Source organism: Lepisosteus oculatus, chromosome 12 (assembly GCF_040954835.1).
Source record: "Lepisosteus oculatus isolate fLepOcu1 chromosome 12, fLepOcu1.hap2, whole genome shotgun sequence".
Taxonomy (NCBI): domain Eukaryota; kingdom Metazoa; phylum Chordata; class Actinopteri; order Semionotiformes; family Lepisosteidae; genus Lepisosteus; species Lepisosteus oculatus.
In genome coordinates this window covers 15,562,675-15,587,344 of record NC_090707.1, presented here as the reverse complement: position 1 = coordinate 15,587,344, position 24,670 = coordinate 15,562,675, and the positions used below count along the sequence as shown (strand labels likewise).

The following is a 24,670-nucleotide window of genomic DNA, read 5'->3' as shown; positions in this document are numbered from 1 at the left end:
AAATTAAAGGGTCAAATTATCACGTATTTCCCTGTTATAATCCTTTCCTACTTTCCTACTATAAGGTTGATCATATTCCCTGTTAGTGATGTGGCTGCAATACCAATGGCTAAAAAGGCTTCTCATTGCATGATTTGCTTGCATATCTTGCTCACAATCCATATATAATCCACAAGGACTTACAACAATGCAAGTCACTCCATACATCTCATGAAACACTGTGCACAGCAGAGAGATCATGCTCTCACATGTCAGACAGCGCACACTACACATGCAGACTGAGGGCTGGACTGTAGCTCAGGAAACCAGACTCTCTTTGTCTCTGGGAGATGCTGGGAGAGAGACTCACCAGGATGTCATTAAATCAATCAAACCTACTTTAAAGGAGCAGCACCATGAGGCACAGAAAGCAGAATCTTATTTTGGTAGTTGGTAGTGGTGGGGTTAGAGGTAGGTCATCTAATTTTTTAGAGCAGCTGGCCATGTCAGTAAACACAACCATACAGTACAAGCAGAAATAACATCACATGCCCCATTTTATCTAGGTTCTGTTCAACTTCTATCCTAATATTTTTTACCCTACTTTTCCACATGGATCATTTTAATTTGAGTTCTTATTTTTATGGCAAGAGAAAACAGGATTATTTTTTTAATTTAAAACCCAGCCTTCTTTTATTTTTTTTTAATTTAAACTGAAACAAATAATAATAATTGCTTACACTTATATAGCGCTTTTCTGGACACTCCACTCAAAGCACTTTACTCTTATTATTTATTGATATGTACAATAAATGAGGAAAATACATCAATCATATTTAGAGCATACAAAAGGTGAAGCCAGCTGCAGTGCTGAGATTCCTGATATCACAGATGTACTGTATAATACTGATCATTTTAGAATTTTTTCCTATGCAAACAGACACTTTCCACAATAGGGTGTACTGTATACTGAAGCACACTGTGAAGCAAACAAGTGAAACAGTGTTTTAATACAAAGAAACAGTTTCATAACTGGCTCATTTATATGACTCATTATGTAAGCCTGCTTGCAGAAAACACCTTAAAAGGGGAAGGGGATTGCTCATTTGGTGGATACTAAGCATGTTTCGGAAATTCTCAACACAACAAATTCTCAGTTTTAAATGTAAAGGGATTTTAAACCTGGCAAAAATTATCTACTGATTTTCACTGAGCTTTTGCAGCACACAGGTGCAAGTCTGAAACAAAATCACAGAAACTGTAAACAAAATGCATACTAAACAATTATGATCATCAAAAATCATGTAAAAGTTTGGTATGAAATCGGACAAACTTAAAATTACAAAAGATGTATCTGGTATGACCATGACATGGGTATGTTGATCAATGAAAACATTACAAAGTTAGTATGGAGTGTAACAGATGTCTTTCTGTACATTTGCAACCAGATGACTAAGGTTAGCTAATCACAGTGGTCTCCTGTCGTGGTTATTGTGTGGTCTGTTGGAAAAGTGACACTTTTAGATAGGCTTCCAGGAACAGAAAACCTCAAGGGCTCAAATAAAGCTAAAACCAAACTGTAGTAAAAGTTGCCTTCTACAGTATATGTACCAAAGGCTTCTTGTATTGAAGTATACAATTCCCTCACATCACCACACTTCCACTGTCCCACTGGTTTGCTTCTGTTATATCTACCAAGGGCAAAATGACATTCATTGGTGAATAAAACAATCCATTACATCATCTGTGACTGCTGCAAGTGTTTTCTGGACTGCCACAGGCAAAGATTTTATCTCTAAGCTGTCATCTGGTAAGTCCTCAATGGCCTCTATGTATACAGATTTTATATTTATACAAAGAACTTCAGTCAGTTTGCTGATTAGCAGGTTATTTCTTCCTACTTCCGGGATGTCTTATGCTACAAAACCACAACAATCTGATCTGAAAATGATTCTGTGGACTGATCAGATTAAATTATTAGATTATAATAATTATTATGATTATAATATAATATATTATTTAGATTTTCAGAATAAATCATAGGCCACAAGGACAAATTAATGGCTTAGTTCTGAATAAGTATGATTCTGAGTCTTGTTATTTAAAATATTTTTATATTTGTTATGGTTTGGCCCTTTTTCCTTACCCTTTTTATACTATTAATAACATTATGAAGGTAATTAACTTTTAAACCAGCACAAAATTGAGCCAACATAGGAAGCTGAAGACTGGCTTGTACTTTCTCATTAAGTGCAACAATACTAGTATAGCAAAACTGTTTCAACTGCTCTGAGAGTATGAAAATCAGGGTTAATGACTGAAATTATTCAAAATTCAGCAACAGATGTAGATTGCATTGACATAACCAACATGATTGATACAGGCTATTCCTGCCACTGTGTTGCATAAAACTCAAAGACATTCACATTTGTAGATATCCTGAAAAGTGGACAACACAGCATAAGGACTAGGTTTTTCTTAGGAATGTAGCCAGCCGAATGCAGATATTGTGTTTTTTTAATCTTTTGGAATGTCACTTATGCCAAATTAAAAGGAACAATCAATTTAAAAAAAAATAAGAGAAGAATGCATACTGTACTTACCAAACAGGATAAATGCCAAGCCTGGTACTTATGAAGACCAGTGCAAACATGACAAATATGAGGTCACAGAGTCTTTGACACTTAGCATAATTGGCCATTTTAGCAGCCTGCAAATAAAAATATGGAGAGGATTTAGAAATGTCCTGAAAAATTAACTTGCAAACTTTTAGGTTGTGATTCCAAAAAAGAATCAAACGAAATATTTTAATAGTTAAACATTAATAATCACAACTCTGTTAATCAACTAAATATTAATAAGGTATTACCCTACCTGTACAATAAGTACAATACATAAGATATAAGAAAGCAAAGGAAAACATTGGGGCTGCATTATTTTAAAATATATTTTAAATTACAAGTAGTAGTTAGTCTTTAGATTCCTGGCTTTAATATTTTAGCCTCAGTAACTTTATTACACTGAAATATGAAAACTTCAGTCTTAATGGGACATACTGAATGCAAATATTTTTAATACAATTTTTATTCAACATTTTGTATTTATACTAACAAATTACCAACAAATTACATCTTATCATCATTGTACAAATTATCCCAATAAGCTTAGTCATACTCATAGTATGACTATTTAAACAGCCTCTTATAAGTTTCTTTTATATAGTGATAAATCATTAGGCTTGATCGTTTTCATTGAAGGCTTTCAGAGACAAAGTGACTTTGGCTTGTTTAATTTTCAAAATCAATTCTCACAGCCTTAATTAGTTTAAATACCCACTGGGCTGCTTTTCATCTCAGCTCTTCTGTCAATTTTTAATTTCTACGTCTTCTGCAGCTTTGGTAAGGCTCTAAAGCTAATACCTTTAATTCACATGTTATCATTGTACCAGGTCATAGGTATCACTACCACAGTCTGTACTAACACTCGTGTGTGGCCAGAATAGTAATAGAGGTTAGAATAGGGGGCATATTATGACATGCAAAGGCAAAATGCAAACAAGTAGAGAAATTCCTCACTTTTTACTTAACAGCATGGAACTAACCTCTACCTGTTCCTGGAATAGCAATACATATTACACAAAATTTAGGTAAAATTAACAGAACTTGCAGTGATACAGTAAGATATCAAATTCCACAAGGACAGAAACATATAGTCTATACTGTATATGCTCAATATGAACATCTAATAAGAACACATGCATTGCCATGCAACAGACACATATACAAATATTGCATGCTTTTAAACATCAATCAGAAACAAATACATTTGTTTCAATGAGTCAGTTCGTTGCAGAGCTACAGTATTAAATTCTCTGTGGTGATTACCTACTGTTCCTCCATCTGTACCGTGTGTTTTGTCAATAAGCTTAATGCTTTTATAAACCTAAAATATTCTTCCCAACATCAGACTGATTTGGAGGGCTACACTACACATTTCTAAGGCAGCACTTTTGTAGGTTCCAGTACCTCAAGCAGGACATCCGCAGCATCGTGAAGGCACATAACCAGCGTCCCCACTCGCACCATGTTGTTGACATATGAAAAGGTTATCAGGGAGAGTGTTGCAAGGTGGTGAAGAAACATAATGAGGAAATCCTGGAGGAGAAAGAAAAAAAAAACAAAGTATGTATCAAATAATGCTTGACTATTGGGCAGCCAACTTGTAACATGTGAGATGCTTTTAAATATTTTTCAATGTATTTTTACATATTATATCTAAAAGATTATGGTATGTATCTCTGCCTTGCAAATGGCCTGTGTAGACTCATGAAAACCAGCTCCAAAATGTAACAAAACACTGTTTTCCTCCTTCTTTAGCGGCACACATTCGTCCTGGGGTCTTATCAGAGCAGATAGTGGTTTTATAAATGCACGTTTACCCTTAAAAACATACTGTATGGTACTGTGCATTTCAAACGGTATACAAAAGAGTTTTGAATGCATATGCATAAGATATTCTTCACTTATTTTTGGGTACCTTACAGCTTCCAAAAGTGTGAGGTTCTAACAAAGCCTGTATCTATGAAACCCTCCATCTAGATGAGGTGTATTATATCATACTTTTTTACAGAAGGATGTTGAAAGAAGGTATTCATAATTTACATCAAATCACTACTTAATTTGGGCACACTTTAAAAGTCTTACAGTGTTTCATGTTTCATTTCAAAATCAAACCTATGAATGTTAAAATACATAACATTACACAGGGGGTACACATACACCAGCAATTTACTTCTCTGGTACAAAACCCAAGCAGAGTGCTTCATTTTCTAGCATTCCACTCTTCTGAAGAAAGCACTCAAATAATGTTTGACAGGGCTTGCATCCAGAAATTGACATCTGGTGTGCCAACATACCAGTTGTATTTGCTTTTAGGTTTCCGAGTTATTTCTTCAGGGATGAAGTGTTATGCATGAGGCATAAAATGTTTAAGAATTCTGTTTTGCAGTTTTGAGAAGAAATGTTGTACTTAACGATTTAACTTTGGCATTAATCCATTCATATACACAACTGTATCACTTCTGTCCTATGTGGGTATTATGCATCTAAATGTATGAAGAAAATCCAATCCATAGCTCTCTGCCAAAGGCACCATCTACAGCTGGAACAGCTTAATTCCAGACACAGCTCCATATTTCCACATTTGATTCCTTCCTTTAACTAATGCTCTTCTCACTGAGACAAACTTATTTCATTATGGAAAAATGGAGCTTTCTTGTTCAACTTGATAACTTGAAGTGTTTGTTCTTTCCTAAAAATATTGAATGAACCTTTCCTAATTGGAAGTAGAAAACAATTGACTTATCCATTTTTAATTAAAGGTGTAGCACCTTTGTTTTTAATGATGCAGTTTGATACTTTAATAAATTCGTTTTTGATGTTTATCATGCCAAATTAGAATCGCATAGTTTAATGAATATACAGTAATACACACTGTCAGAATCCATTTCCAAGCATGCCAAGTGTTTATGGTATACTCATGAAGCACAGTAATGTTTATTTTAAGAATTTTTCTAATACATATTCACTTAAAATCAAAAGGATATGCACATATCTTAAACATCAAGCTTTGGGATACACAGTCTAAGTATGTGGAGTGTTAGAATGCACAAAAAAGATGCAGTGGTGTACAATCCAACTGAGCACCTCATGTCCTGTAAATCTCTTTAGTGTAAAGGATACTCTGTATTTTGTTTACTCTGCCTGAATATGTAGTTTTTTCTTGCACTTTCTCCCAGATCTAATAAAACCTGAATTTTAATGGTGCTAAACCTCAGTGAGATTTATACATGGCCATATAATCCACTACACCACAGTCTGGAGATTTAAATTTCTCCTACTCACATACTTCTTCTGTGAAAAAGTAGCAGTCACACTACAAAGCAGTGTAGTTAGAGAAGTGAGAAATGGCTTCACCAATTGAATTAAGGGGAAACTGTAGGAAGACGAGATTGTAAAAGAATGTAATTTAGTCAGGAAAACAAGAATAACACCCCTAGTCTTTGAAAATGTGTCATGGAGCCTTTCATATCAAAGTCGTCTTATGTCTTATGTCTTATCTGAAGGATGGCACATTTCAAAGCACGGTATCCCTAGTTACTTAGGTACTGTGACATGAATCCAGAAATGTTGGTCCAGATGGGAAAGTGCCACCTATTAGACCACCAACACCACTTGCAGCAGCATATCTCATGTTATCAGGCTACCAAGTGGTAATACTATTGCAGGGGTGTTATTGTATGAAAAGTAATAATATTTTACCCTAATGGTCAATTATTGTTGCTGACAGCTGGGCAAACCTGTAAAGTCAGGACTACAGGGTACAAAACCTGCTTCCAAGTTAAATAATGCTTTATTTTGATTAAAAACACCTTATTCCTAGTACGGGTCATGGCAACCCACAGCCTGTCCTTGAACCCATAGGCACCAAGGCAACACTACACACTGGACACTGTGGGACAAACTAGAGACTTGTCTCTGGAAAGTAAAAAGGGACCAGAGCACTCAGAGAATACCCATTGGGAGCACAAGCACTTTAGAACTGAACCCCTGACCCCATTCTTGGAGGCAGAATAAAGCATGACACAACAGCATGCAGTGCCATATGCAAACAATCAAATAAAGCCCCTTTCGACTATTTGTGTATTCCGGTGTGTAAAATGACAACTGTCTCTTATTTTGATTACTGGAAACACAGGGGATGGGTGTTTTTGGACTGCAGGTTCATTTCACGATTAAGATTTTCATAAAAACTCTGCAGTGATCAAAATAGGACTCATTATGGCCTTGACCAAGAGTGAATTTGCAGCATGCTCATCATTCTTGTCTGTATAACTAAATAATTATATTTAACATGCACAATGCTAAAGGTGGAGTAGGGGAACGACTGGCTAATTAAAAAAATCATATTCACTAGAGCCAATATTTAGGAAATATTCAAAACAGCCAGCTGGACTGTAATACAAGGCACGGTTAAATACCAACTCAATTCAGGTGATCTGATGTCTTAATCTCTTTGCATATCACACTAAATGTATCTGTTTCAGAAACAGTCTTGGTCAAAAATTAGCAGTACCAACATTATTCAGATTTTACCATACGTGAATAACAGCCCATCCTCTCACAGAGATATGCAATTGTTCTTAAGTAGAGAGGAGCAGTAAAAGAGTAAGCTGGGCATGAGGACTGAGAGCAGAGGTGTGAAATGCAGAATAGAAGCATGGAAAGAGTGCAGGGAACATACTGGATTTGGCAGGGGAGTGCACAGGACCTCCTCAGTGCGTTGTTTTGTGCATGAAAAAACTGAAAGAAGAAAACAGACAACATGCAAACAGTCAACAAAGAGATGAAAAGCGAGTGCATCATAAACTGTGGCAATCTGGGGGCAGTCGTGCTCAGGGTTGGAGTTACAAAGAAAGACAGACATGGAAGAATGCAAACAAGGAACTGGTGAACATGGGAACATGCACAGATACCGTGGTATTTAACTCTACAAAACAGCAAATAAAACCAACTATGATACACACGTTTCATATTGGCCTCTGCTCCTTAACTGTAATATAATCCTTTTAGGTAAGTGCTCCTGGAGTTAATAATTTGCCATATGCTGACTGTGCAGTGTATACAGTATAGCCCAGAAGATGACAAACATCACATCACCTTAGATATTATCAATTATTTTTTTTTATAATTGCTTTCTGACAGTAAAAGCTTTAAAAATGCACCAGCCAGTTAGATTATCCAATGCAATGTCTGTTGTCAAAGAAGAAATGTCCTTGAAAAGGATGCAGTCAGCTTCTTGAGAACAAGAATTTCAGGACATATTTTCTGTGAAGACACATGAAAATGCCTTGTATTTCTACTACTCAGATAAAAAAGGTTCATTCAAATAAAGCACAATCGACCAGTGGTGTGTTTATTATTTTTATTCATAATACGTTGAACTGTATGCGGTCAGGTGTCATCTGCGTTGATGCTGTGTTGCGTATGCCTCACTGATATTTTAGATCATATTATAGTTAAAGCAGGGGTGAATGCATTTTCATCTTCTTCACGTTTGAGAGATTTACAGGATTGCACGTTCACAATGCTAAATAACTATGATGTCATATCCCAGCCTCCATAGTTAACATATCTGACTGTTAATTATTACTGAGTTGATCTGGCGTTTAAAAGACTTAAAGCGTAATCTGCATTTATGTGGGAACGTATTTAATAAACGTGCAATCAGCAAGCATTACTGTCTTTGCAAAACGTTTAACAAAATAATGAATATACAGTACAGAACACGTGTGCAATGGTTCTGCTGAGAAAAACAAAATGCTTTTTGGTTTCTCATATTTAAGAAGGTTCCGTTTTACTGGACATCAAGAGACAGTAAATAACATTAGCAGGAGTACAACGCAATAAACAAGTTCTGCTCAATGACAATGTCTTATTAATGGTAAGATTAATGGTAAAATCCATCCATTTTCTAACTGTTACTTCAAATTTGGATCACTGGGGAGCCAGAGCCTATCTTGGCAAGCACTAGGCAAGAAGGTACAACTTGGATGGGATACCAGTCTATAACACATACAAACACACACACACTCATTTTTCCACTCGAACATGGGGGAAACATAGAGTACAAACTCAACGCAGATTGCATTCCAAGTCTGGAACTGAACCCAGGACCCAGTACGACAGCAACGCTAACCATTGTGCCACAATGCCACCTGCTTTACAGTCTCTTACTATTAATGAAGTTAATGCTTTGTTAAAAGGAACTGCAAGGTTACTTTTACATTTTGCGGTTGGAAAATGATCAGCAATAATAAGCGCATTTCAAACCTCAATGAAACTACCAAATACACAGTAATGTGTACAACCTCCAGTTTACATCACAAAAGAGATGGAGTATGTGTAGTGCCATATTACCATTGTTGTCTGTGATCAGAACGAGGCAACAAAACTTGCAATGATGCCAAAGTGGCCCTATTACATTGTAAACATGCTTTAGACCAAGCAAACTTTGCTACACTATTAATAGTAAATATTTCTATGAAACCGACACATACAAGGCGACATACTTTTAAGTATTGCAAAAAAAGAGCAATCTGCCAACCAACTAGAATACACTCATAACGATTAATGTTGTTAGGAGACCATGTTTCTCATTTGATTACAGCAACTAGTGAGCAGGAAGGGCTGTTTTCACGTCACAATTGAACTCTCACTCAGACAAGCAGTTTCTGTCTGCCTGCAACAATAGGCAACCATACAGTACTTTTACAAAGCACAAGAGTTTAAATTCAATATTTGTAGAATTTTGCAATACCATCAATTGATTTATTTTGAAACCAACATTTAATAATCGTCTGAAAAATTGGAACTGCTGTTCCCCTTTAATATGAATACATTTTATGATGAGCACTCACAGTAATTTTGAAAAGATAGCACCCACGGCTGTATGGTTTTAGAAGCAGAGAGAGAGTAGAGAGTAGAGAGAAGAGGTGTAATTCAAATCGTGAGGTTTAATGGGGCAACTCACCTGGCTGAGGAGAACAAAAACCTGTCCATGAGAACAGGGCTGTCACAACCCCCTTTGTTTAATAAACCTCAGCTCTGTTTAATGCTGCAGAGGCAGAAATGGGATGGAGAGAGAGAAGGTGAAATGAAAAGTGCAAGGGAGTGAGCAAGAAGCACAATATTTATACGTAGGGAGGTAGAAGTGGGCAAGACTAGGTGTTGACCTCCTCTCGGACGTTTGTTTAAAACATTCAGTAGAAGTTACAGCTGACCTTCCCCTAGAGGTCTTTAAATAAATAATTAATTGTTATATAACTGGTGTAGGGCCAGAAACCAAATTCTCACATGGTTTTGCATAGAAAATAAGAAGTGTGCATCGTGTTAGTTGGTAGTGGGGTTTTGAAGAGCAGTCTTGGTCTCCAGAGTGGGTTTTGGTGAATGAAGACTCCATACCCTGCAGCCTTTAGTTCATTGCAAGTTTTCATGAGCTCAGGCCTCACGAGCCACCTTATTTAAAGTCTGGCCAACAAATCATGTATTTTTTTAAGCATCATGACTAGATAGTATGGATGCTGAACACAATCAACATTCTTCTTCTCTGAGATGTTAATGTAATTTAAATGCCATCGTATGGATTGAAGGCAATCCGTATTTATTTTCTTCATTGTTCTAATTTGAACTCATTATGTGCCATTAATGCTATTTGAGAAAAAAATCTTATGTTGGGTATTAACACTGTGCAGAACAGTCAAGCATGCTAAGGCATAATTGTTATAATTTGCAACATTAAAGACACATAAAAATCTGAAAATAATTTATTCAAAAGCATGAACAGGATATTTAAAGAAAATATTCACTTGGGGATTTTGATTTATTCCATTATCTTTCTCAGGAACTGCACAGAGGCCTAGATGGCCATATGTTACTCTCAGGACTCGGGCTTTGAAGGTCTGAGGATTACAGATGAGCAGATGCTCACAGAGTAAGACTGTTGTACAAATTTAACTGCTTATCTGATTTGGGTTTTCTGCATGGAATTACTATGGCACAGAATTCCTGCAAAATAATTTCCCATGGAATAAAAGCAAATGAGTGACATTTCGACATGATTAAGAGTACTGAGAAAAGGCCTGCCCCTATTATTCTGTCCTTCAAGGCTGTTCAGAAGAAATACAGTATGTACTTATCAGAATGTAATCTCTTGGAATCAGAGATTTTATATTACTGCAGTACACACAGCACACAAATTGCAGATATATACTAAAAGGTCAAAATATTAGGAACAACCCTCTAATGCTGTCAGAACTACATCATTATGAGGGCAATCAGAAAAGTTAATTGATAGCAAAGATTGAGGTACTGTCACGAAATGTGAAAAGGAGCTGTCTCTTTGGTATATACAACAGGTGTTCATATGCATGTCCACTTGTAGGGAAGCACGTGCTGAAGGTACGGTAATTTGTCTTCCCTATCTGGAACTTATATCATGATATGATCATATGATAATTTGACATGTGTGAAGGAATAGGCAGGCTCCATCCATAAAATGGATGAATTTTGAAAATCACTTTATTTCATTGATGTATTATTTCAGACACATAAAAGCTCTTTTTATAAAAAGATAAGTATTGTACTTTAAGTAATGAACTATGAGACTGAGGACTCATGCAAACAACTGTGTCACCAAAAAGACTAAATGCCAATGCAAAAATGAGGCAGGAGGTCTATTCCTGATATAGGTTGTTCAACATTGACATTTTAATGCAATGCTTATATAGACGTTATCAATAATATCTGCAAAGCCCATCCAAGATATAATTATAAGATATATATATATAAATATAAGTAAGGGTGAAATCCATCCTGTTTCTGATTTGTTTCTTTATTGTCAGGAGAAACAGATTCTTTTAGTTTTAGTGGTCATGAATGTTGTTACTGTTTAGCACTCTTACTGAGGTGAACCTCAGGGATCTCTTCTGGGGTACCGTCCTATTCAATACCTCCAAACTACTGGGTAAAATAATTAACAGTAATAGCATGTACTTCACATCTACTGTACATTGATGACAATGCAAATCTATCTAAACAGTGAACCTGATGTTCCTTTAATTGTTTCTGTTCTTAATATCTGTCTAGTGAACTTTCAAACCAGAACACAGTAAAAAGTTTTGCAATTAAATTTTAGCTGAAGTGATATTATTGGGTCTATGAATCAGTTCAGCACAGACAGCAAGTTCAGACTAGTTATAGTTCTGAGACTGTTTTCAACTTCTGACGTTACAAACCAAGGGATTGGATCTGACTCCAATTTTCCTTCGAGGAAAATCTGTAGTGTTATTTAATCATTTGCAAAGCACTGCTTGCTTCACACCTTTTTGTCTATGCTTGATGTGGAGAAACCGGTAGATGCTTTCATTTCATTAAGGATTACTATAACACTCTGTTTGCTGCCGTTTCTACACAAAAGGAGGAAATATATTTAACATAGTGCTTCAGGGGTTTTAACTTTTTGAAAAAGGCACAACCACTGAACTAATTTTAGCATCTCTTCATTGGTTATCAGTTAATTTTTGAATATGCTACAAGATCACACTGCTTACTTTCCAGAAATCAGAACCTGTGCTCTACCAAAAATGGCCTTCTGTATGTACCCATGGCAAAGTTAAACCTCATGGAAGGGCAAGTTTAAATACTTTGGCTCAATGTGTGTGGAAATCCCTTCCTAGGTTTATTAAAGAATCAAAACACTCATAATGCTTTAAAGGTGGAAAAGGTGGCAGAGATGAGTCCTGTGTTGTAAAGTTGCAGGACCAAGACTAAGATAGGGCAGTGCTACAACTTCGTAGGAAGCAGGATTATTACCTTCAGACACAATCCTGTCACATTTCAGAAGCAGGGCAGGTCAGTACTCGCACTTCCAGAGAAAATTAGGTTTTGCTGTACCCAACATTGGGGGATCAGTACGTGGCGCTTTGTCCTCTAGGTCAGAATTATCAAACCGTTGCTACAGTAACTGGATAACTGAGCTGTAGGAAGTGCAATCCTTTAGACAATATATGAAACTAAGACTTTGATTACTCGGCTATTAAAGATCCCACAGCACTTTTCATGAGAGTAGAGATGTTAACCATGGTGTCCTTTGTGAAATTCCACCCTAGGCTGGTAAAATCTGTCCTCCCTAGAATTTCCCTTTAATTCGATTGGTCTAGTAGTTTCTAACCTATCCATCAGGTATGTTGTGTACTTGGGCTGCTGACACTTAATGGCTGCTATGCATCATGATAGTGGGAGCTGCAATTCAGTGATGGATAAAGTAGGTCCTTAGTACCAGACGAGCAAGTACTGTATACAAACAGCAATGAATAGGCTGAACTTAGGACAAGCAAATCAGAGAAGTTGCATCTGGAATATTTTTATTGCATGCAACCATGAAAAGTGCCATTGTATATACAGTACAGTATCTTACTCTGGCCTTCGGAAAAGATATTCTGGTATACATTGTTAAAACACATCAAGGCGTTTTTATACAATGGCTTATTTAATGTTTAAATGGAATCCATCCACTGGTATTCCCATTCTCTGTTTTAATGCTTTTTATGCTCTCATTCTTTTGTGTATTCTGTGAAGTGCTTTGGGACTTTTTCAATGGAAGGGGTGATGAAAAAGAAATGCTTTATTTTTTTATCTGGCTGTCGTTAAATTGTAATAATTTAAAATACCTATGTGCAACAGACTGTCACTTCCTGCATCTCTGCTGGATATTCTGAAAATGAACGATTAATTCAAAATTAAACACTGCTCACTCAGGGATTTACAAATCAAGTTGAATAATTGGCATTCATGGTACTGTAATCAATAGGCGTCTTACCTTCCTTCTAATATCCGTAAACTGGGAAAACAATAATGACAAATAGAAAGACAGCTCCACTATGTAGTAGTAGTGAAGGTCAGCTGTGAGAGGCTGTGAATAAAGAAAACAAGAACTGTTAGGAATGACCCACAACATTTAAACAAAAAAATATACTGGAGAAAGCAATTAAACCTCTGTGTCTAACTGGGATGAAAATAAATTCCCAAGGAAAAGGACTGGAAGTCCTGAGCTAATGCAAAGAAATGAAAATAACTGTAATTGAAAGATACATGAAAGTTTGTTACACAACGATCAGACTATTATTAAAACACCATTGGTGTTATAGTTTTTTCCTCACTGAGTGTGCTCGTTCAATGAGCAGGAGCATTTACACCCTACTCTGGTACTGTTCTGTCAGAGCTACAACAGTGAACCCAGGAACTATGCTTGGCAGCTGCTGAGGATACTGGGAAGGGTATTGTTCTGGACACCTCAACCTTAGGGCTTAAAAGTAGCTAATTAGCTGCTGTTGATTTTTTTCTGCTTTCAAAGCTGTCCTACAGCTTGTGTTGCCCTTGTGTTGTCTTTGACTCCCAGTCTGTTTTTGGTCATTTTCTAGGCGAGTGTGTGGTACGTGTGAGTAGGATGTTTATAGGGAAGCAGGTGGAACCAGGGAATTCTCCTCTTTTGAGTTGGTGTGCTTGCGTGTGGGCTGTGCCCTGTGCAAAGAACTTACAGTACTAGCTGCTGAGTGCTGCCAAACTGAAAACTCTACGGCTATAATCCCTTGTGCAACTGAACCCTTCAGTTGCTGGCTAGGATTGTGATATCATTCCTTAAATTAACTGGGAAAATGAACAACATCAGGTGAAATAGAAGCTAAAGAACTCTTTTGTAAATGTCTGTATGTACTTATACACAGGCTTGTGTGGGAACTTACAGGTCTTATCAATGCAATCTTCTTGTGAATTCCAAAGCAGTTGTGAGAAGCACATAGTTAAGTGTCTGTACTGTACAAAATTGGATATTGTACAGACTGTTCCAGACTCTTAGACAGGGGTCTCAGAATCTCATGACAGGAATCTTTGTTTTTTGAAACAGAATGAAATATCATAGGATATCAGTTCTTATTTTTCAGCCACCAGAGGATGGATACATTTACTATCTTTTTGTGAGTGATTCGAAATGTCATAAAATCATAATACATAACAGGAAGCTACTCATAACAGTTTCTTAAACTCTAATTAGAGCATATGATGATTCGCTGATGATGCCATTATTTGGACCAATATTTGCAGAAATAATCTGATAATTACCTGATAAGGGTAGTTGTACCAAGATTCTCTGGTGTTCCAAAGCCAGGACGTCTTTATAAGAAACAAAAAAAAAAAATGTCAGAATGTTTGACAAACGATTCGTACAAACTTTATGTGGAGCAAAAGTGATTTATTTAAACTTTGTGTCATTCAAATTCATTCCTTAAAGAATGTTAATCATCTATTTATTTTCAGTCCTCTAGTCTTCATAAAAGTTGTAGAAATAAAAAAACAGAAACATAAAGGTAATTTCCTTTTTAATAATCCACATTCTATCTAATTAAAAGTAATTTGAATGCAATTTTTCACAATGCCTGTAAGGACAAGGAGCTAATTTCAGGCCCAATACTACAAATTTAACAATCGTTTTTCTTTAATATTAAACAAGAAAATTGTGTATACAGTATAAATTAACAGTGTTTATTAACTATTCTAAATTAGTTATACTGTATGTGTATTATATGTGTACAGACCTTCACATTTATGCTACCTTCTTGTTTTTTTACTAGAAAATAATGGTTTTAAAATTACTGAAGATCTGTGAGCGACAAATTAGTTTGTGTAGCCAGGGACACAGATTGAGCGGTAGGAGCTCATCATTATATAGAACAAAGCTGCACGATAAACAAACGAAAAATGTGGTCAGATTAGTTTCTCAGTTTACAAGGGAATTCATTTAGCAGACATATAAAATCTATTTTCAAGTCTTCAAGCATTTAATGCCACATGACTGGAGTTTAAAATGCTTCACCCTTTTCAAGTTGTTTGGTAATATGAATTCTGACTTGACCATTATGGGGATAATGTCAAATGTTTCAGATTGAGAAAGCAGATTCTGTTTTGAACACCATAGCTGTTAAAGGGTGTTGTAAGGAAAGGTCAAAATACTGACCAGGCTGCTACTTTTAAAAGCTTTTAAAAAGTTGAAAGAGCTTCTGCTTTTACTAGTGTGAGCTGATGGGCACTGCTTTCGTTCTGTCAGATGTTCATAAAAGGATTCTTTGGCTGAAACACAAGCCAAACAAAATAAATAAAATGACTGTTAAATGTACACTCAGTATATATGCAGTGTATTCTTGGCTGTGTACCTTGTCTGGTGATAAAGAAATTAATTGAACTTTAAATCGATAAGGAAAATATAATTATTTTTAAACCTTTTTTTCTTGAGTGGCTTGAGCTGTTGATAACCAAATCACCAGTTTCGTTTTAACAGCCCGTTGCTTAACAACGAATCGAGAATCAATGTTAAAGATCCTTGAAAGACAACAAACACCCATGGCAACTCTAAGTTCAAGTAGCAGCTGCCTTACAAGTACAGCACTTGCACACTTTAAAAACAAAATAAAACATAAAAACTATTTTTTTTGCTTTCAGAATGGATTGGTATAGAAACATTAAACTTGATCCCACCTCTATAAAATAAATATTTTGATGATGATTTTACTATATAGGTGTTAAATTTTGGTATACAGTGTACAGTATATATTTTGGTGTTATAACCAAAATGTTTAGACCATATCTAAGTTGTTGTGTTTATATTTTATTGGTGAACCATCACTATACATGCAGGAATTAAAAATCAAATTTCAAAATATATCCCATAATCAGTGCAAATGCAGCTTTTAAAACAAGAGATATGCCCATAGATTATCTTCATATCTTGGTTCTTGACATTTAAAAAAATAAACGCAAAACCCACAAATGTTTAATTATTTATGAATGGTCTATCAGTGCAGCTACATCTAAGAAGCCAAAAATGTAGCTACTTGGCACACAACATAAGTAGAATATAGAATAAAACTGAATTTTGCAACTAAATTTAAATGTTAAATAGACACCTCAAATATTTCAAATACTCAAACACTTATAGAACACTATAATGAAGAATTAAAATTCTTACAAATTTACAAATTCAGACATTCTTACAAAGACAGTCAGATCCCAAACCTACAGTAAGTAATATGTTACAATATCAGGTTTTAAAACAAATTTCAAGTACTTTACATTATAAAAGGCATTACATAGTATAACCATAGAACCAGCATTAAAATTCAAACTTGTTTATAGCATATTAGTGTACATCTTTTGGTTATAATTCCAAATTGTTCACACATTTGGAATTAGAACTAAAGAAATAAAAGTAAATTTCATAAATGAATTTCAAGATCATGGTGTCATAAAAAGTTTCAAGAAATATAGTGTAACCTCACTGTGTGTGCACCCTTAAAAATGTTAGAATATAGGTAATTTACAACAATTCATACTTTACAATGGACTAGATGCACATGATGGTTTTAGGTTTGGACACAAAAGGTACAGGAAAAAGAAAAAGCAGAAATCATGATAATATATTATTTTGGATTATTAAAAAAATATAGAATGTGTTTAATATTTTAGATAAAAAAAATTAAATTAATTAAACAAAAAACGTTACAATGGCCACTTATACATAAGGCCTCTTTATTATATAGTATATTATCTCAGCTTAGATCTGTAGTAATAGTATATACTGTACATTTTATTGTGGCTGTGTAAAGTTTCATAGATACTGTGCAAAAGATGCATAAAAATAGTTTTCAGTCTGAAAAATGGCACTACAAATCCTGACTTGCATGATGCCCCCTATTAATACTATCTGAATTTGCAATGCAGGTGTTTAACCAAGCATTATTTAGTTTATGTTGAAGCTGAGCAACAGCTTGATGTCATCATTAAAATATAATATATTTAACAGCAACAAGAACTTTGGAATCACATTTATCTAAAGTCATGCACACACGTCAGCACTACTTTGAAACCTTTCAGAAAATAGCCCTAGTTTGTAGTTCTTGCCACAAGAGGGACCTAAAATACAGTATGTTAGTATATTGCTTCAAGCAGTTTCTGTACCTCAGAGGCCAACACGGCAGTACATAAAATCTTGGAGATTCACAGGGTTAAAACCAGTATTTAAAAATGCAGTCTAGTGAGCCAAATTATTTGGAGGCTGGGCATCATAGTGTAATTTGTATAATTGAAACAGAAAAAAATAAATTTTATTAATAAGGACACAGGTGAAGTAAATGAGCATGCCATTAGAAATGTTTGAGCTGCTTCATTATAACCATTCCTCATTTTTCAGAACGGATGGTGCAAGCAGCTTTCTGACACCAAGAACGTTTAACTCATCATTGTCTTCAGCACTTGACAGATATCAAAACTGCAACTGTAATTAAACCAAGTGAACAGAAGTTCTTTGTTTATTTTGGTTCAAGGAAAACTTATACTTCCCAGGCGAACACATGGCTCTAATCCTACTAGAAATATGTAGTGAATTGCCAATAATACAGCAGGGTAGGTGGTTTGCAATAGATTTACTCTTAGACCTCTGTAGTAGCAAGTAAAAAACAACAAATGCAGGAAATAGCAGATACTGCCCACGAGCTGAGTCACACAAATACAGTACTGAGTAAATCCAATATTGCATTAGCAAACACCAATATTTATGACCCTTAAAAAAAATTATGTTGGACTTGGCTAAACCAACAGATGCATCATGCCAATCAGATATATATTTCTTTAATGTGATTTATTATTGTCTTGTGTTCATGGTAGTTTATTTGATTAAAGACTAGACAGAGATATTTGAGAAAGATATATTGATAGCATACTGCAGGAAAGCACAAATCCATCCTTTATCAGAATGCAAACAAATACTGTAAAGGGATTGTGTTTTTTTAAAACTACAGTATGTTCATGCACTGTCAAAAAAAGGAAAGGGAATCACTTGTTAACTGATAACTCACTCACTAATTTCTTTTCATCTATTAAATAGAAAATATAAGAAACTTAAAAGCACTAGCAAGAAAAGAAAGTTAAGTGGCACTCAGATTTTAGACTGCTTCTATAAAAGCAGCCATGCTTTATGAATTTCTGTCATACAGGCTGTAAAATGAGAGGATCTTTTACATGCAACATGTCCTCTTTTTCATCATCTGGACATCATTAATCTGGGTATTTTGTTAACACAACATCTGGCTTAAATGGTGGTGAAATGTAAAGGGTTTAAAAAATGTCTGAATAATATGTTATTGAGTTTTTATAAAAGTTAAAAATATTTTCATCACACAAAATAATGAAATACATATGGAATAACAAAGAGCAGCAGTGGTTGAGGAAAACATCCAGAGTGCTGTTAACACAACACCTAACTAAATTGAATGTTAAGAATGTTAATTGAGATGTTAGTTTTTGCTTAACCCAACCGGAAGAGATGCAAACATCTGGCCATAGACCAGGGAAATTAGAACTTACAAAAGTGCAAGTGAAACCAAAAGGCAACAATTTAGAATTAAGAAAAGACAACAAAAAGAAATGAAATTGTGACAACTGTCCCAAAGAACCATTCGATACAGAGAAGAGTGGGACGGAAACTACTGTACGTGAGGAGAAAATAAACAACACAGACAAAAGACCTAAATAGTTTGGCAGTTCCACTTCAAGTGGTTAAATAGAAAGTTGGTGAAATGCCTGGATATGAGTATTAGTTTTGATGTACAATAGGTGTGGCATGTCTCTAAAGACCTGCATTGAGTGGTTTGATGGGGAGAATTAGGAAAGCTTTCACAGGCCACTGTGGAGGCTGCACCTTTTTGAAACAAATGACCGGAAGAGTATGGGGTGGCAAATCTAGATTTTGTTCAAATCTAATTGAAGGGAAAGAGAAATCAAAAATGAGACACAACAAGATCTCACTGAAAGAGATCAGAAGCTGGGTTTTTTTTTTGTGGACTGGTTCATAAGGAATAATAATAATTTTGAATTTCAATAATACAAATTTAAATTTAAATACAGTAACAGCTTTCTTAACCTGCTGGATGCTGAACAAATGATAAAAAAACAAGACAAACTGTAACATAATCAAGCACAAGTCTTAATTAAAAGATGTGTTTGAAGGTCATATTTTAAAACAGTAAAAGCATCTGCCTCTCAAAGCATTGCAGGAAGGACATTTAATAAAAATAGAGCAGCGACCGAGCAAGCACAGTGTTTGGTACAATGAGCAATTCTGAATCCAGAATTATTCCATTAACTTCTGTGGCTGTAGACGGGCCAGAAGTCCATCCCTAGCAACACGGTTACCCATTGTTTGAAGAAATGAATATCAAGGTGGACGTGACTCTTGCAGGGGGACCACGGGGAAAATTGATTGTAAGGAAATTGTCAACGAAGGAAAAAGGGAAACCTGTAATTATTTATCAGACTCCATCATGGGGCTTCCGATAGCTTGTTGAAAGTGACTGGGCTGCTCCTGCAGCCAAAGATTAAGCGAACCTCACAGTAAAACACAGACCAAAGAGATACCGAAAATTGGAAGTCAGAAACGTGGTTTTGACACCATTGTAGACATCAACTTTAAAAAGCCCTGTGCCAGGTCCTGCAATCTTAATGAAGAGGATGATATATTTGGTGGCATAGTGACGTGAAAAATACAAGCTGGGAATACGGGGGTTAATGCTCCGAATAGCAGAGTTTTGAGGACCTGACAAGTCGATTATCAAATGCTTCTTTCTACAATATTCGGCAAGTAGCAGCCCTCATGGTGATACTGTGACATGTAGAGAAAGAGGGAGAAGCAAAGGGAGCAATCAAAAAGTCTAGTGACTCAGGGTCAGAGGCTGCAGATTGAAGATGTTTACAGATGACAGGAGAGGAAGGGAAAGTGAATTAAACAAGCAGAAAAAAGGACATCCAGTAGCTACAGAGTGAAGACAGGATCAGGGTGGCAGTGTAATACGGAAGCAATTCAGGAATATCAATTGGAAAATGAATGCAGGCATACTGGGCCAGTGAAACCAACTGGAAACCAATGCAGGCATACTGGGCCAGTGAAATCAATTGGAAACCAATGTAGGCATACTGGGCCAGTGAAGGGTGGTGGTGGCTTTGCCTCAGTTGCTACAGAAGCGAAGGTATCAGCAGGAAGGGGAAGAGAAGGAATTGAAGTTATTGCGAATTTGGCAACTTCAGACAAACATATTTGATGGCAGCAAATATCATTGGAATGGAGAAGATTAAAGAAAACGTGTGGCTGGGGTTGAATGGGGGAAGACAGCGGGGAGATAATGGAATAAGTCAAAGCTCTAGGGGTCAATCCTGGAGGCTGCTGCAGGCCGAAATATGAGACACAGAAAAAGAAATTCTCCTGGAGATGGATCTAACACCAGAAAAAGGCACTGTACATCAGCAACATTCAATATTCAGGGTTCTCCACTAGGACTGTTGGTTCCACTGGAATAATCAAGCTGCTGATATGGTGAAAAACTGCTTGTGGTGTTCATTACAATTACATTCATTCGTCTTGCAGATGAATGAAAATGAGAGGGCGGACTCAGTATGGTATTTCTATCTTTGTGTAATGGATAATTTCATGTTAGAGCACCAGAGGTGAAGGGGAATTGAGTTTCTGTCTTCCCACCCAAACCTTAGTTAAAAATATAAATTGAAACCAATTTTTGAATTGGTTTAAACATTTCTACTACATTAGACCTACTGTATGAAGATTATTTGATCAAAAACTGAGAAAATAAAGTCCATGGTTTGCAAATAGGCAGTTACTTTACACCAGAGGATGGACGCTTCTGCACACTTATCCAAATAAGAGAAGAACTGAAAACTGTTCAGACACATTTCTCATAATATTTTAATTATCGTCTACATTATGACAAAATATTATACTGATAAGTAGACAACATTTTGAGCGAAGCACATCTTGAGTAGAGGGCACTATCAATTTTCTCATGCTCTCCTTCTACCTCTTACAGAATCTTCAGTAAAATATCTCCAACATTTTTTTCAAGATGTCCTTCTATCATACATATCTATAAAAATGACTTTCAGATGATTAACATGCTGATTTAACAAGAAAAGCATTTAATTTCCCATGCTGGGGTTCTAGTAGATATGACACATTTGGGCTGTGCAGCTTGGTTGCTAGGGTATGTAACTGTGATGACTGTTTAACTCCTGAGGACCAAATACACTATGCTGACAAGTTCTGCTAAATGACTGACACAGGCAGTACGATGCACTGTGGCACATACTGTAGTTTCAACTCAACCAAGACACTGATAAGTTCATATTTTCCCCCACAACATTACAAAGAACTACTCTTTTTCTGCTTTTTCTTAAAATGTAACAAAGACAACATACTTGAGCTGGAAAATGAAGAAAAAAACATGTGTTAGTCTTGGTTATTCTTCATAATATCACATAACAAGAAAATAAAATATTACTAAAGTGTACTTGAATAATTATAGCACGGGTGCTCAACTTCAGAGAGCTAAAATCCTGAAGATATTCCAGGTCTTAATAAGTCAGCAACAGCTAAAGATCTTTGAAAAGTCTTAAACTAGTCTATTTAACCTAATGATCAACTCAATCCCTTCATTAAGAGCAGAGGTGGAATATAGACAATTCCATCTGCTAATTAATCCCAATAATTAGGTTTTCCCTTTACTTAGTTACACCAATGTTTGAATGCTATAACTTTCTTCTCATAAATTCCAAACCCTTGTTCTCTCTGGAAATAAAATGTTGCAGAACTATTTAGCTGGAATTACAGTACCAACCCAATCTCCAGCTCTTAAATTCTGTACCTCACTTGTTATTTTTTGTGCCTCACATGAACATAAGGAAGGTTACAAAAGAGGAGAGGCAGTCTAGCCCCTTTGTGTGCATGCATCAACCTTTCTCTCACACATCTCTTCCTTTGAACCCTCCTCTCAAGATACCAATCTGTGCTCATATCCCACTCAAAGTCCTCTCTATATACTCTCTGCCCTCTCCAGGCCCTCATTTCTTAATTTAGTCCCTGATGTCCTCTTATCTTCTGCTTTCTGCTGGTTACTTAGTGGACCGTTCACTCTCCTGCTTCTCGTATCGTCTGATTTTCCTGTCACCTCAAGTGATGGAACCAGTTACCTTTAAGCTTTAAAACTGCTTTGTCTTTAATCACCTCCTAAAGCCTCTTGAAGACCCACCTGATGAGGCTACTGTACTGTACTGAACTGTACTGTACTTAAGTACTGTAGCACCAATGTACAGTACCTTACTGTACCTGAATTTTTACATTCAGCAAAAGTTTTGACTATAGGATGGCTTGCTACCCTAACATTCAATATTTACTTCCCTACAAATTGATAAACATAATAAGAAATTCTAAATCCTTATTATATAGGTAAATATAATTAGAAGAGTGCCACATGGAACAGAATGACTTAACTATCAGATGACAACGTGTTTAGCATGTATTTAAATTGGTAAAGCTGATGCAAATCAATATAGATTCATATTTTGAATATTTTGCCGATTATGGATGGATGTGAGTAAGGCCCCTGAACATTTAAAAAATCTACTACTTCCTTCACAGTCATCAAAACATGATTAATAATATTTAAATGAAAGTCTTCACATAAATGACTGAGCTGTGTACAAAACATATGGACAGTTTGCTCTGAAACAACAAGGCATTTAAAGTCCACAACAAGAACACAAATGTCTTCTTTTGCACATTATGCTTGGCAGCTTAGCTCCATCTCCTCCAAGTATTAATTTGGGAATAATGCGTTTGTTTCCTTACCTTTTTAAGGAATCTCACTCCATAAGTAAATATGTACAGGTAAAATGTAAATCTCCACCTGGGGCAAATACAAAAGAATTAAGACATTAATTAGGCAAATTTGCTGTGTTAATGACATTCCTAAACTGTGCAATTAATGGCAAAAATATGGAAATTCAGGATTTTATTACCCAAAGGCACATATGGTACATATTAAAGATAAAATTATTTTGGGGTGATGAACCAATACATAAAGAAAAAAAGCTTTGCTGTATTATTATACAGTATAATCAATATCCCTCTCCAAGCACTCCTGGAGCATTCCTGGATAACTCATGGCCTTTGTCATCCATGGGTTTGCAGCAAACACACAGGAAAATATTCTGTTTAAAGACCACAGTGTTTATGCAACCTCTTTATTATGTTCACAGAATGAGATTGTGTTACATGATGTATTTTCTTTTATTTCAAGAATTAATCAGCAAACAGTTTTATTAAAAAATAAAAAATGCAACATAGGTCAAATGAATAACAGAAAAGATTTATGAAGTACCATTACAGCACTGTCAAAGGGTATTTAAGCAAACCAACAAGCATTGTTTTTCCAGTGCGACTGTGGAAAGCATGCTCTTTATTCTTTTGTTTTGGGGTTTTACAAACACCATTCATCATATTTAAATATTATAGACTGATGAGAGTACTATGTAATAGGAAAGTATTGCATAGTAGTTCACACTGTTACAATACACATAAATGTCAGTCTAAAATTGGAAGGAAGATTGTGTGGCTAGAAATTAAAAAAGGTCAAGAGTAAATGCTTTAAACAAGAAAATAAAAGCATCTCCTTATCGCACAAGTATATAACATTTTATTTCTCTATTCAGATACACATCTCTTGTAATAACTCAGTAAACAATTACCCGGTCATATCTTATTTGTGTGCAGATCCCCATACATCACTGATAGATAAAGTACTTTATGCATAAGATATATACAGCATGTGAATTTTAAGGATAGGTCAATAAGAGAACCAGGGGCAGAAATCCATAGAGACAAAAGAAATTACAGATTAATCAGAATAATCCAAATGCATGTCTAGTGTGGATATATACAGTACATTAAATATTTCTCAGGTGTTATGCCCAAAAGCATTATAGCCCCTATTTGACATGAATTAAAGCTTAAGATGCCATTTTTTCTGCCATTTCTGAGTAAAATAAAAATAAACATCAAAGGAAACATCCACCAGAAAGATAAATCTGTAATGAGCTGTGCTGGGTAACGTTTATGAACAGAATCCAGTGTAACTACCATGATTTGAGAGTAACACATACTGACAGGAAAATACATATTCTTT

At 35.6% G+C, this 24,670-nt stretch overlaps 1 protein-coding gene across 2 annotated transcripts in view; it reads right to left on the bottom strand.

The window, feature by feature from the left end:
• Positions 1 to 24,670, bottom strand: part of cers6 (ceramide synthase 6) — a 56,289-nt gene that overhangs the window by 9,542 nt on the left and 22,077 nt on the right. For both annotated transcript variants that reach the window (XM_006636535.3, XM_015359063.2), the window contains exons 4-8: positions 23,335 to 23,392; positions 14,715 to 14,765; positions 13,417 to 13,509; positions 4,005 to 4,133; positions 2,583 to 2,689 (exon numbers count right to left, since the gene is read on the bottom strand). In XM_006636535.3, coding sequence (XP_006636598.1) covers positions 2,583 to 2,689; positions 4,005 to 4,133; positions 13,417 to 13,509; positions 14,715 to 14,765; positions 23,335 to 23,392 — 438 coding nt within the window. The remainder of the gene's footprint in view (positions 1 to 2,582; positions 2,690 to 4,004; positions 4,134 to 13,416; positions 13,510 to 14,714; positions 14,766 to 23,334; positions 23,393 to 24,670) is intronic.